This window comes from Symphodus melops (assembly GCF_947650265.1).
Source record: "Symphodus melops genome assembly, chromosome: 18".
NCBI classification, from domain to species: domain Eukaryota; kingdom Metazoa; phylum Chordata; class Actinopteri; order Labriformes; family Labridae; genus Symphodus; species Symphodus melops.
The window spans coordinates 22,311,395-22,324,231 of record NC_136708.1 but is presented as its reverse complement, the minus strand read 5'-3'; the positions used below and the strand labels follow the sequence as shown (position 1 = coordinate 22,324,231).

Here is a 12,837-nt window from a genome sequence, read left to right as displayed (position 1 = left end):
GCCCGGATAACTGGCAGCAAACCAGGTGAGGAGAGCTGGACTCTGTGGGATCATTCATTCATAATTCATCCGGCCTGATGTTTGTTTCTGCACTCTGAGAGAACCAAGGAGACGTCATTTAAACACTGAGACGTGTTTTAGATTTATTATATTCTGTCTTTACTTGGATGGAAGCTCCTTCCTCTCTTTAATTCAATCTGTGTCTCATTCATCGTTTTATTTAATAATTCTCCTGAACTGAAGAGGCCGACTCTTCTTCAGGTCACCTCAGGTTATCGACCTATTTCATTCTGTTTTTTTAATTCCAATATTAATTCAGAAGAGGCTTTCAGCAGCTGCTGATAAAGAGGTGAGTCTGGCACCTCTTTGCAGGAAGGAGTGAGTGTGTGTGTGTGTGTGTGTGTGTGTGTGTGTGTGTGTGTGTGTGTGTGTGTGTGTGTGTGTGTGTGTGTGTTGGGGGGGGGGGACGTTTTCACACATGCACTCCTGGACATGTTTCAGATGGTTTCAGGAGGACTGATCTGGAGATTCTCCTGATGTGGTTGTTCACGCGCCTCACAGCTGGATCCCATCAAACATTACATTTCACACTTCCATAACAAAACAAAAAATCCTGACAGCTAATTGAATACTGGAGTTCTCCTCCTGCCTGTTGTTTACCACTAGAGGGCGCCAAACAGCAGTAAGAGAGGAAGTTTATTTCTTTAAGCTGAGGTCGTCAGAGTCTCATTTCTGTTCACACATCTCCTCTCAATTATTTAAAACAACAACAACAACAACAACAATCTGCACTCTGAGCATCTCCACATCATTTCAGGAGGAGCTCCCGACCTGGCTGTTCACACCTGGACCTCAAAGAGGGAGAGCGGAGGGGGGCGGAGCCTGCTGAGGTCAGACGGTCGAGGTGGAAGCAGCAGAGAGAATCAGTGTGTTTGTGCTGAGATGAAGATGCTAACAGGCTGAGTGCTGCTGCTCCTCCTGGTGGCTCAGCAGGTTTTTACACCCACTCAGCTCGTCTGCTTCTTGACCTTTTCTGCTGCTTCTTCTTTTCTCTTTTCTTTTTTTTTTTCTGTCACATTCACAGTTTAATGAGGCTTCAAATGAAATCATCAAAGGTCGTATCCAGAAACAGCTTGAGCGTCCCGCGGCGACTCAGATCCCATCATTTCATGGAAGAGAAGAAGACGGTGTGAAAAGTGTTGCGTCTGGTTTGTCAGCTTCATTAATCATCTGATGATAAATTATCCTCGCTTTGTTCATCTGCTCGCTCGTCACCTGTGAGCCTTTCATTCTCCCTCCCAGCTCCAGGGTTAGGGTTTGATCCCATTTGAACTTTAGTGACCTTTACAGCATCATTTCATATTAAACAGGCTGATACGTAGATTTAACCAATAAAGTTCAAACTGCTCTTGTGAAACTTCACACTCTGATACTGAGAGACTCACACACTGTCGGCCCCAAACACAAACAGGAAGTGTGTGTCGGGGGCTGCTACACACTTCTATGAAGGGAGTGCGTCAGATCTGTTAGAGGGTTCAGCGTCTTGCTCAAGGGATCCTCGGCAGTACTAGGGAAAGTACTTTCCAGCTGCCAGACCAACTTCATTATTTTGGTCTGACTTCAACCGGCGACGCTCCGACGGCAGCTGCTGTGTGTGTGTGTGTGTGTGTGTGTGTGTGTGTGTGTGTGTGTGTGTGTGTGTGTTGCAGCAGCCAGGTGTGATAGAGCATGTTTGTGGGGACGCAGGAATGCAGCCTTTTCCAACGGCACTGCAGCGTTTCACAAGTCGATCAACAAAGTGTGAATGTGACGGCGTGCTCGCAGAACGCTCCGTGTCGATCTTATCTTATCGCCCGTTTGTTTTCTCCTCCCCGTGTGTGTGTGTGTGTGTGTGTGTGTGTGTGTGCGCGCTCTGCACGCCTCCCTGCAGTCACACTCCAGACGTCCTCGCTCCTCGACCTTTGACCGGGAACGCTGAATGTCACAGCCTTTGACATACTGTGACTATATGAAGGAGGTTGAATGTGATATTTATAGGCTGACCTTTCCTTCACCCCGCTCCGACTTAAAGGACTGTATGTTCACTGCAGCATTGTGGCGGGTTCGGAGCCACGCATGACTCCAGCTGCTCGTTGACTTCAGCGTGGACACGAGTCTGATTAAAGGGACATTACAACTATTCTTCCTTAAATCTCCTTCTCACCACTAAAACACTTCAGAAAAAGAGGAAACCAAAGATCTTCTATTTAAGAGGATGTAGCAGCCGTGACGTCACCTGTTGGTCGAGGTCTTTCCTTAAACATCCTTTATGTTCTAATCAGGTTACAATAAGGACATAAGTCGGCCTCGTGATGATGAGCAACAGACAGGACAGTGTGTGTGTGTGTGTGTGTGTGTGTGTGTGAGAACTCAATCAGCTTGAACATTACTGCGCCTTACGTCTTCATCCAAACTGAAGTCAAGTCGACCGTGAAGGAATAACTGCGTGCAGCTTCAGAAGCTTCTGTCCTCTCTGCAGCTGAAGTTTATACTGTTACATCACGTTTCCTGCAGTCGCTTTATAAACCGTCGCAAATCAGTCATATCATGATCACTGGTCACTTCCTGTCAGCACCTCTAGTCACTTCCTGTTAGCTTCGCTGGTCACTTTCTGTTAGAGCCTCTGGTCACTTCCTGTCAGCATCTCTGGTCACTTCCTGTTAGAGCCTCTGGTCACTTCCTGTCAGCACCTCTGGTCACTTCCTGTTAGCATCGCTGGTCACTTCCTGTTAGAGCCTCTGGTCACTTCCTGTCAGCACCTCTGGTCACTTCCTGTTAGAGCCTCTGGTCACTTCCTGTCAGCATCTCTGGTCACTTCCTGTTAGAGCCTCTGGTCACTTCTTGTTAGAGCCTCTGGTCACTTCCTGTTAGAGCCTCTGGTCACTTCCTGTCAGCACCTCTAGTCACTTCCTGTCATGAACTGTAGAATATTTAATAACCTGTTAGCTACGGCTAACGTTAGCATTCAGCCACTTCCTGCTCCAGGTCTCCTCGAAACAGAACTTTGAGTATCTAAGCGCCGCGTTGTGACGATACAGGATAAAACTACTCACAAGACAGAAGGCGCTTCGATGAACTCGAGTTAGATCGATGAACGCTCGCCACAGGAACGCTGATTAAAACAGTTTCATGAGAACTTTTGAACATTGATCTCTGAGAACCAACGATACGATATAAAAGTTCTCAATGATCCGAGCCGGAGATCAAAGTCCGTCTACGGAAAGGAAACGTTGAGTAACAGACTTTAACAGAACTCTCTAAAGGTGTGTTCACATTTTAAAGCAGCTTATCGTGACCTTGACATTCTGACGTGTGGGGGGCGGGGCCGGGCTGGGGGGGCGTGGCCTGAGAGCATGTGGAGGGGTATAAAAGAGCTGCGACACCTCCACTCTACCCCGCTCTCACTTCTCCCACAGAGGACAGGCTGACTGAGGTGCTTTCACTGACGGTGGGTTTGAACTTTCACTCACTTTTAGTTTTTGACTCAGACGACAAACTGTTGGTTGCTGTTTTTAGAGCTTTTATAAGATCTGTGAGGGCGCTTTAGACGAAGAGGGACGGAGTGTAAATCTGTCTTCACTCTTTTCTCCTCCAGTGACGACGAGAACATATCAGACAACATGGTGAAGATTGGAATCAATGGGTGAGTTTGATGCTTTTTCTTTTCATCACTCTGATAATTCATCGGAGCCTCAGACGGTTCTCATCAGACGTGTGTGCATCATTTATCACAAACATGCAGATGAAAGTGAGACTGAGCAGCAAACACATGAACAGCAGCCTCTGCTAAGTTCATCCCTGTCACACGTCGACGTGCAGCAGCTGTTTCCAGTGGAACAATGTGCAGCAGGTGCACGACCTGCTTCCCTCCAGAGAAGCTTACATAAGAGCAGCAGGGCTCTCCTTAGATGGTCATAATATCACAAGCATCAGGATGCTCGGCGTGCAGAGACCGACCCTGCCGTGCTTCTGTGACCCTCACAGTGGGTTTGAATGATTCCACTTCAAGGCAAAGAGCACAGTAAAGGAAGGTGGGCGGAGTCATGTGACTCAGGAGGAGACGACGGATTCTTCTCGCACGTAGATGAAGTCTGAGAAGTTTCAGCCTGGCGAGGAGAGACGGAGACTTCCTGTGAAGTCTCTGTTTGTTCTGCAGGTCTTTGTGTTGTTTGCACATTTCTCAAGGCTGCTTTTTGCATTTTGAGAAATGATCAATAAATAAACAAACACGAGTGATTGATAAAGAATCACAAACAAGACGTCAGACGTTGAATAAAACACGTCAGATAAAAACAAAACGAAACATTTCAGAGTCCAAATCAATAAAATCAACTTTTCTTTGGCTTTGGATTCCAGAGCTGCTCTCTGTCTACGTGACAGGACAGGACCCGTCTATTCTCTGGTTATTTATAGTCCAGTGGTGTTGTGGTGTCACGGTTGGCGACCCCTCTTCTTCCACACCCTTCAGACCCCCCCCCCCCTCTATCTCTGCTCCTCTCAGCTGTCACATTCCTTTTATTCTCCTCTCGACTATTTTTAAGCCTCTAACCTTTCCGCTGAAGTTCAGAGATCATCCGGACGGATCGAGCGCTCTCTTGACTTGGAGATAAGCGGGGAAGCGTTTCCTCCTCCTCCTCTTCCTCCATGAGAGATTCAGCTCCTTCACCCTGGCTTCGTACCAACACCAGCACAGAATACCGAGTGATTGTCTAACTAAGCACCTGACCCAGGACCAGCTGACCCAGGACCAGCTGACCCAGGACCAGCTGACCCAGGACCAGCTGACCCAGGACCAGCTGACCCAGGACCAGTCTCACTCCCTGGTTTCCTTCTCCTCGTTAGATGTTTTTTTATAAATATCTGACTTTAGTGATGACCTTCCTCGCTCGGTTTGTCCCCTCTCGTCTGATAAGACTCAAACTATCGTCACGCCGTTTGTCCTCAAAGCTCCAAACACAAGAGCACAGTTGTTTCTAACTGTTAGGATGAACATCCTGTCATGTGAAGCTTTCAGAGCACAGCGACGACCTTCAGCATCACGACAAGCTTTTATTGTGACCTTCCTGTGGAGCGAGCCGTGTGTTACGTTTCATACGCTCCCATGAGAACAAACAGGAATGAGACTCCTGAGTGATGCAGACATGTGACAGGTGAAGGAACAGGACTCATTACACACTTTGTCCAGCAGAGGGCGCTCCACCTCTCTGAAGCATGCACTGCAGCTGGTCACTCACAGTCCTCCAGTCTGACGTTCAGCAGAGCGAGGAGCACGAAGACATGTCGTCTTTTTATCATCCTGCTGATGAAAAGTCCACAAACAAAACGTCAGAACCCGATCACCAGGTCCGTTTGGACGCCATCAGTTCTGTGTCAGTCGGTCTTGAATGAGGTGGATCTGTGAATGTATCCAGTAGTTTGACCGTGCTACCTAAGTGCCCATGAGCAGGGCTTTAATTGTCTCTGCACACGTCTGTTTGACATGTAGACAGGGGTTTCAGGCAGGTGTGTTAAATGTCTCTGTCAGCTGAAAGGTTCAACAATATGAACGTATCAGATCAGTGTGTGTGCTGAACTTGACTGATTCCTTCATTGATTTAATTGATGGTTATTTCCCGTGTTTGTGACTGTGGACAGCAGGCGATGATGCGTTAGGAGAAGACGTCCTGACACGAGGACAGGACAGTTTAAACCTTCCCTCCACACATCAGGACTTTACAGCTCGACTGCTTCATGTTTGACCTTGATGACCTTTTTAAAGGTCGATGTTTGGGCTGCTCGCTTGTGGAAAATAATAATAATCAGAGTTTAGATTATTTGAACTGATATTTTTTCTCTTTCTTTCCTCACTTCTTTGAGAATTACAACTCAACAACAATATCACACAGAAGTCCTCCAGCACGTGCTGAAGTCTGTGTCATCATGTCTTTATTAAACTGGAAACATCGTGCACAGTAAACTCTCTCTCTCTCTCCCCCTCTGTCTCTCTCTCTCTCCCCCTCTGTCTCTCTCTCTCTCTCTGTCTCTCTCTCTCCCTCCCTCTCTCTCTCTCTCTCTGTGTCTCTCTCTCTGTCTCTCTCTCTCCCTCCCTCTGTCTCTCTCTCTCTCTCTCTCTCTGTCTCTCTGTGTGTCTCTCTCTCTCTCTCTGTCTCTCTCTCTGTCTCTCTCTCTCTCTCTCTCTCTCTCTCTGTCTCTCTCTCTCTCCCTCTCTCTCTCTCTCTCTGTCTCTCTCTGTCTCTCTCGTCCTGCTGGGACTCGTGTTGTAGTGTAGTGCCACCTGCTGGTCAGAGAGGAGGAATGTCATGTGGTTTGATGTCTTTGCACAACAAGCTGCTGAAAAAATGTTGTTTATAAAAAAATAACTTTTTAAATCTCTGAAACTTTGAAACTCTCATATTTCACTTTTGAATTTGTAACACAGAAGAATCTTTGTGTTTTCTCCTTTTGTTTCAGATTCGGACGTATCGGCCGTCTGGTGACCCGTGCCGCCGCCACAGGAGGCAAGGTGGAAGTGGTGGCCATCAACGACCCCTTCATCGATCTGGAGTACATGGTGAGAGGCCGGCTCGTCGTCCTCTGAGTCCAGGAGGGAAACAAACTGAATCATAATCATCAAATAAGAGTCTGAGTCAAATCCTCCTCCGGACCGTCTGAAAAGAACAAACTCAAGACGTGAAGTTTTAAAAGGAGGCGTTTAGCTAACGTGACGTTATTAAAGAGCTTCATGGAGTCACACGGTCTGCAGCGATGTGACGTTTCACGCTGCAGGTTTTTCACAATAAAAGCCTCTCTCCTCCTGTATTTTCCTGTAATCTGCACATTTGAATTCCTGTTCAGTTTTGTTTGGTGTGTGCCCGCTCTGCTGCAGGTCTACATGTTCAAATATGACTCCACTCACGGCGTGTTTAAGCACGGAGAGGTGAAGGCCGAGGGCGGCAAGCTGGTCATCGGAAACATGCACATCACGGTGTTCCACGAGTACGTGTAAACCTGAGCTGACAGATTTCCACCTGTTTGTTGAGTGATCTTGTGTTCAAGCCTTCTTCTTCTTCTTCTTCTTCTTCTTCTTCTTCTTCTTCTTCTTCTTCTTCTTCTTCTTCCTGTCCACGCAGGAGAGACCCCGCCAACATCAAATGGAGCGATGCTGGCGTCGACTACGTGGTCGAGTCCACCGGCGTGTTCACCACCATCGAGAAGGCGTCTGTGAGTTTAAAACACGCGTGTCATTCGTTTCGTGGAGGTTTTTTTTCCCGTTCCGACCGTTTGACCTCTGGTGCGTCTCCGTAGGCTCACCTGAAGGGCGGCGCCAAGAGGGTGGTGATCTCCGCTCCCAGCGCCGACGCTCCCATGTTCGTCATGGGCGTCAACCACGAGAAGTACGACAACTCCATGAAGGTTGTCAGGTGAGTCTCTGCTGGATGTGACGGGAGACGTGTTTGTTCGGGCGCGGCGGCGTCTCCTCCCGTTAGCGAGACGCAGCATGGCGACAGCCTGTCTCTAACCGGTGTTTCCTGTCTCGTCTCCATAGCAACGCTTCCTGCACAACCAACTGCCTGGCCCCCATCGCCAAGGTCATCAACGATAACTTTGGAATCATCGAGGGTCTGATGGTAACGATGTTTTTTTACACACGGGCACATTTACAACCAGCTGACTTGTATTCACCTTTGATTGGCTGATTCACCTGTCAATCAAAAGTGACGCTCATCACCCGTCTCCTAACGCCTTGTGTCCTTCTGCTCCCTCTCTTCCAGAGCACAGTCCACGCCATCACCGCCACGCAGAAGACCGTGGACGGTCCCTCTGGTAAGCTGTGGAGAGATGGACGTGGCGCCTCCCAGAACATCATCCCCGCCTCCACCGGAGCCGCCAAGGCCGTGGGCAAGGTCGTCCCCGAGCTCAACGGGTACGACGACTTCTTTGGATTTTTTAAAAAACGATCACGAGATGAAACACAAATCAACGCGGTGTGGCGCCCTTTGACCTTTTTAACCTTCTGACAGAAAACTCACCGGCATGGCGTTCCGTGTCCCCACCCCCAACGTCTCCGTGGTCGATCTGACCGTCCGTCTGGAGAAGCCTGTAAGTTTCACATCACAGATGAATCAGAGATCATCAGCAGTTCAAGAACAAAAAGTTGAAAGTTTTATAATCTATAAATGTTTAAATGTTTCAGGCCAAGTACGACGACATCAAGAAGGTGGTCAAGGCCGCCGCTGAGGGACCAATGAAGGGCTTTCTGGCGTACACAGAGGACCAGGTGAAGACTTGATGGCTGCTCTCTGCAGGGAGCGTGTAGTCCTGAAGGAGCCACTAGGGGGCAGCAAATCCTCACCGATGTGGTGAAGGCGTCGCTGCGTGTGAATCTGCTGCAGGATGAGAAGTCGATTCACAACGTTTGTGTTTCCTGTCTCCGCTCAGGTCGTGTCCACAGACTTCAACGGCGACCCTCACTCCTCCATCTTTGACGCCGGCGCCGGCATCGCTCTCAACGACCACTTCGTCAAGCTGGTGTCATGGTGAGGCTGAGAGTTAACACGCTCACTGTTTAGACCGCTGCTAATCGTTAGCTCGTCACTGGAAGACGGCGTCCACGCGCTCCACAACCTAAAGATGTGAAGTGACCACGAGCTGCTCCATGAAACAGGATTTATTTGAACGCTGTCTGAAGACGTGGAGTCTTTGACCTCCGCCATCTTTAACCTCCGTGTTTGTCTGCAGGTACGACAACGAGTTCGGATACAGTAACCGCGTGTGCGACCTGGTTCAGCACATGTTCACCAAGGAGTAAAAATCCTCCCACCACCTTCCTTCCCATGATTCCCTCCTCCTTCACCTGTAATCGGATGCCTCGCCATCCGTCCCCGGGAGCAAACTCTTCCACGCCAAACGTCTGGCTGACGGTGAAACCTTTGTATGTTGCCTGCTTGGCCGTGTCCGTGTAGCGAGGACGGCGGCGGGCGCCGTTTGTCCAGGTGATTGTACTGAATGGTCGTGTTGCACTGAACATGCACAGCGGCTCCTTTGCACTTAACATGATAATAAAACCCTCCGTTTGTGGAAAGACTGTTGTTTTTATTTGAACACGCTGCAGAGCTCGCTCTGAACGCGAGGTGGTGTGATGTCACACTTGGACACGCCTCTTTCTAAATGATCACCTGACCACACCTCCTTCTGTGAGCCGTTTATTTCAGCTGCAGGATCTCCGCTCTGACCTGCAGCAGCACTCTGCCTCCCTCAGACCCGAGGGTTCAATATAATATAATATATATATATATATGTATATATATATACATATACATATATATATATACATATGTATATATATATGTATATATATATGTATATATATACATATATATATATACATATGTATATATATATATATGTATATATATATGTATATATATATATACATATATATATATATACATATGTATATATATGTATATATATATATTTATATATACATATATATATGTATGTATGTGTAAAGTAAAACTGTGAGGGGTGAAGTGGGCGGAGCCTAGACGGTAAACACAAACTGTGTTCTAAAACAGTGAATATTTTAAACCATACAAACGTTTGAGGTCATATTTCAGGTCTTAAAGTTTAAATGTAAATATAAATATATATATATATATATATATATATATATATATATATGTATAATATGAAGTGCAGCGTTTCATTTCAACTTTCTTTCCTCATATTTGAGACATTTTTGTCTTGTTGTGTTTTTGAAGACAGGAAACGATTGGAGGAGAGAGCAGAGGATGACGCTCGAGGTCAATAACATATAAATATGTTTATTTATAACAAAACACATGTTCAGACTCTTAAGATCTGAACAAACAGACGGATTCATACTCGTGTGTTTACATGATGTTTATGAAGGTTATTATTTGTGTTGGTCAGCACGTCACGCTGCTCAGGAGGGTTTCACGCCGTGCGCTCGTCCAGAGAAGCTGAGAAATGAGAAAAAAGAGCCAAATGAAGAAAAAGCCTCCTAAATGTTTTTTTCAGTTTCATACTCGGAGAAATAACGGCAGATGTCAGATGCACTTCCAGACAGACAGACAGACATTTGAATCAATCAATATCCCTGTCATTTCAACAAGTCTACTTCAAGTTCACACGTCCTCGGGGGCGTCTGCAGCCGGCTGCTCATTTTGTCCGGGGGACTCGGCTGACCCCTGAGCCTCGGCCCGGGATTGTCCTGATGCAAATCAGGAGAGGGAACCAATTCATCGTCGCACAATTCGATTAGACATCTGCATATTGAGCATCTGCACCCCATGAAAATCTGCCAATACTTACCACCCTCCCCCACTCTCCGCGGCCCCCCACGGGGGTAGCGCCCCACGACCTCAGGGCCAGCCTCTGTCCCTGCCCCCCCCCCCCCCCCTCCCCCTCGTGACCCTGTCAGGCCCGGCTACAATACCTGACCCCGCCCCAGAGACGGGACGAGTGGAGTTCAAGGTAAACGTCCTTTCTCTGCGTCTGTCTGCAGGCCGACCTGTCCGATAATCACATGCACCGCTCTTTTTGTTTCAAACGTTCACACACACACACACAAACACACACACACACACACACACTCACACACACTCACACACGCACACACACACACACACACACACACACACACACACACACCCTGCTCTGATTTTTTTATTACACTCGTGTTTTCAGAAAATGAAAACTGTCCTTCACTCCGAGCTTCTTTGTCATCATACGGACTGAGAGGTTAAAGTAAGGACCAATCAGAGGCCTTCCCTCCTTTTTTAAAACATCAGGAAGCTTTCAGTCCCAACAGCAACAGGAACATTTTAAACTGAACGTCCCAGTTTAAAGTGAAGATGTGTCGACCTGAACCAGCCGTTCGGTCTGGAGATGAATCAGTGTTTGACTCATCAAATATTTCTTATTTGTGAGTCAACGAATAAACACAGAAGCGTCTCTGTGGACACAGACTGACAACAGTCAGGACTCTTCACTGATCATGGTTTTTGACAAAAACAAACACCTCACACACACATTTCAATATAAATTTATACAGGCGAGAGGTTCAGGAATCACTCCACACAAATGAAATAAAATAAGCAAGGAAAATAAACCAAGTGTACACCGCCATGCATGATGGGACGTCATCGAGGCAGAGCATCCTCAGCTATGATACAAACCCTCTTCAAAGAATGGTAGAAATATTCCAGCCCATATATGACAAACAGGGTTCCCATATTTTAGGAAAAACATCTTTGCCGTGTAGTTTGCATGTCAGATAGTCCAAAGCAGCATATTCGAGGGCCACTCTTTTGATGGGACTTTATCCAGTTCAAAAGAATAAACTGTCTAGCACAGGACGTACTGTTGGTGTTTGGTGAAGTTTTCTTTTAAATGTGTCGGCGATGGATGAATCAGATAAGCAGCAGATATAAAGAGCTGTTTTCTCTATTAGTACCTCGAGTCTCACTTCCTGTCCCATGACCTGCTGTACTTTTCTACAATGCCACAAACAATGTGTAAGACTACCAGTTTGTGTTTTACACTTGAGGCACAATGGAGATGAATTAGGGTTGAATTGATGACGTAGTGAGGGGGATATTGATTGATTGATTGATTGATATATGTTCCCTGTGTAGGAGTTTCAGCTGCATGGCTCTCACTCCTCCAAGCATCGCTCCAGTCCTCGTCTGTTATATTAACACTGAGTTCTGTTAAACAGCTGTTTGTGGTACAATGTCCCTTAAGGATATTATAGAATACGTTAATAGATCTGCCAGATTTCTGTAAGAAGAGCCGTCTCTATAAATGTGAAGTATGTTGACACTGAAGGATTGTGGGATCCTCTGTGATGAAGCTTCTTCATGTTGAATGTCTTCGCTCAGCTCCGACAGGCAGCAGACGGCTGCTGGTTTCAGATTTATGAACTTTGTAGAAGAACGAGTCAAACAGATTCAGAGTCAGATCTGTGTGTTTGAACGTGCACGCAAAAACCGCCAAGTCCCGCCCACGGCGTGCAACAAGATCGCAACGTGAGCCGTTTTCAGTCGTGAACAGAAGCCGCCCTGTCGTGTTGTTCATCTCTTTCTCTCTGCTCAGGTTTGTCTTCACTCTGCTGCAGCCTCTACCATCAGTGTGTGAATGTGTATGAATGGATGAGTTCATACTGATGGACTCTTTACTCTGCAGCAGCCTCTACCATCAGTGTGTGAATGTGTGTGAATGGATGAGTTAATACTGATGGACTCTTTACTCTGCGGCAGCCTCTACCATCAGTGTGTGAATGTGTGTGAATGGATGAGTTAATACTGATGGACTCTTTACTCTGCAGCAGCCTCTACCATCAGTGTGTGAATGTGTGTGAATGGATGAGTTAATACTGATGGACTCTTTACTCTGCAGCAGCCTCTACCATCAGTGTGTGAATGTGTATGAATGGATGAGTTAATACTGATGGACTCTTTACTCTGCAGCAGCCTCTACCATCAGTGTGTGAATGTGTATGAATGGATGAGTTCATACTGATGGACTCTGCAGCAGCCTCTACCATCAGTGTGTGAATGTGTATGAATGGATGAGTTCATACTGATGGACTCTTCACTCTGAAGCAGCCTCTACCATCAGTGTGTGAATGTGTATGAATGGATGAGTTAATACTGATGGACTCTTTACTCTGCAGCAGCCTCTACCATCAGTGTGTGAATGTGTATGAATGGATGAGTTAATACTGATGGACTCTTTACTCTGCAGCAGCCTCTACCATCAGTATGTGAATGTGTATGAATGGATGAGTTA

At 46.8% G+C, this 12,837-nt stretch overlaps 1 protein-coding gene across 2 annotated transcripts; it reads left to right on the top strand.

Moving 5' to 3' along the window:
- The first annotated feature begins 1,101 nt into the window (after positions 1-1,101).
- Positions 1,102-9,100, top strand: LOC306839363 (glyceraldehyde-3-phosphate dehydrogenase-like). 2 transcript variants are annotated; one of them, XM_079368015.1, is made up of 12 exons: positions 1,102-1,208; positions 3,635-3,682; positions 6,490-6,589; positions 6,905-7,014; positions 7,149-7,239; positions 7,324-7,439; positions 7,565-7,646; positions 7,791-7,942; positions 8,040-8,118; positions 8,213-8,296; positions 8,458-8,555; positions 8,758-9,100. In XM_079368015.1, exons 2-12 carry the CDS (start codon positions 3,660-3,662, stop codon positions 8,825-8,827), a joined length of 1,005 nt encoding a protein of 334 aa, XP_079224141.1. In that variant the 5' UTR covers positions 1,102-1,208; positions 3,635-3,659; the 3' UTR covers positions 8,828-9,100. The 2 variants fall into 2 exon arrangements, with proteins under 2 accessions (XP_079224141.1, XP_079224140.1); XM_079368014.1 differs by lacking the exon at positions 1,102-1,208 and adding an exon at positions 3,400-3,487.
- The last annotated feature ends 3,737 nt before the right edge of the window (positions 9,101-12,837 follow it).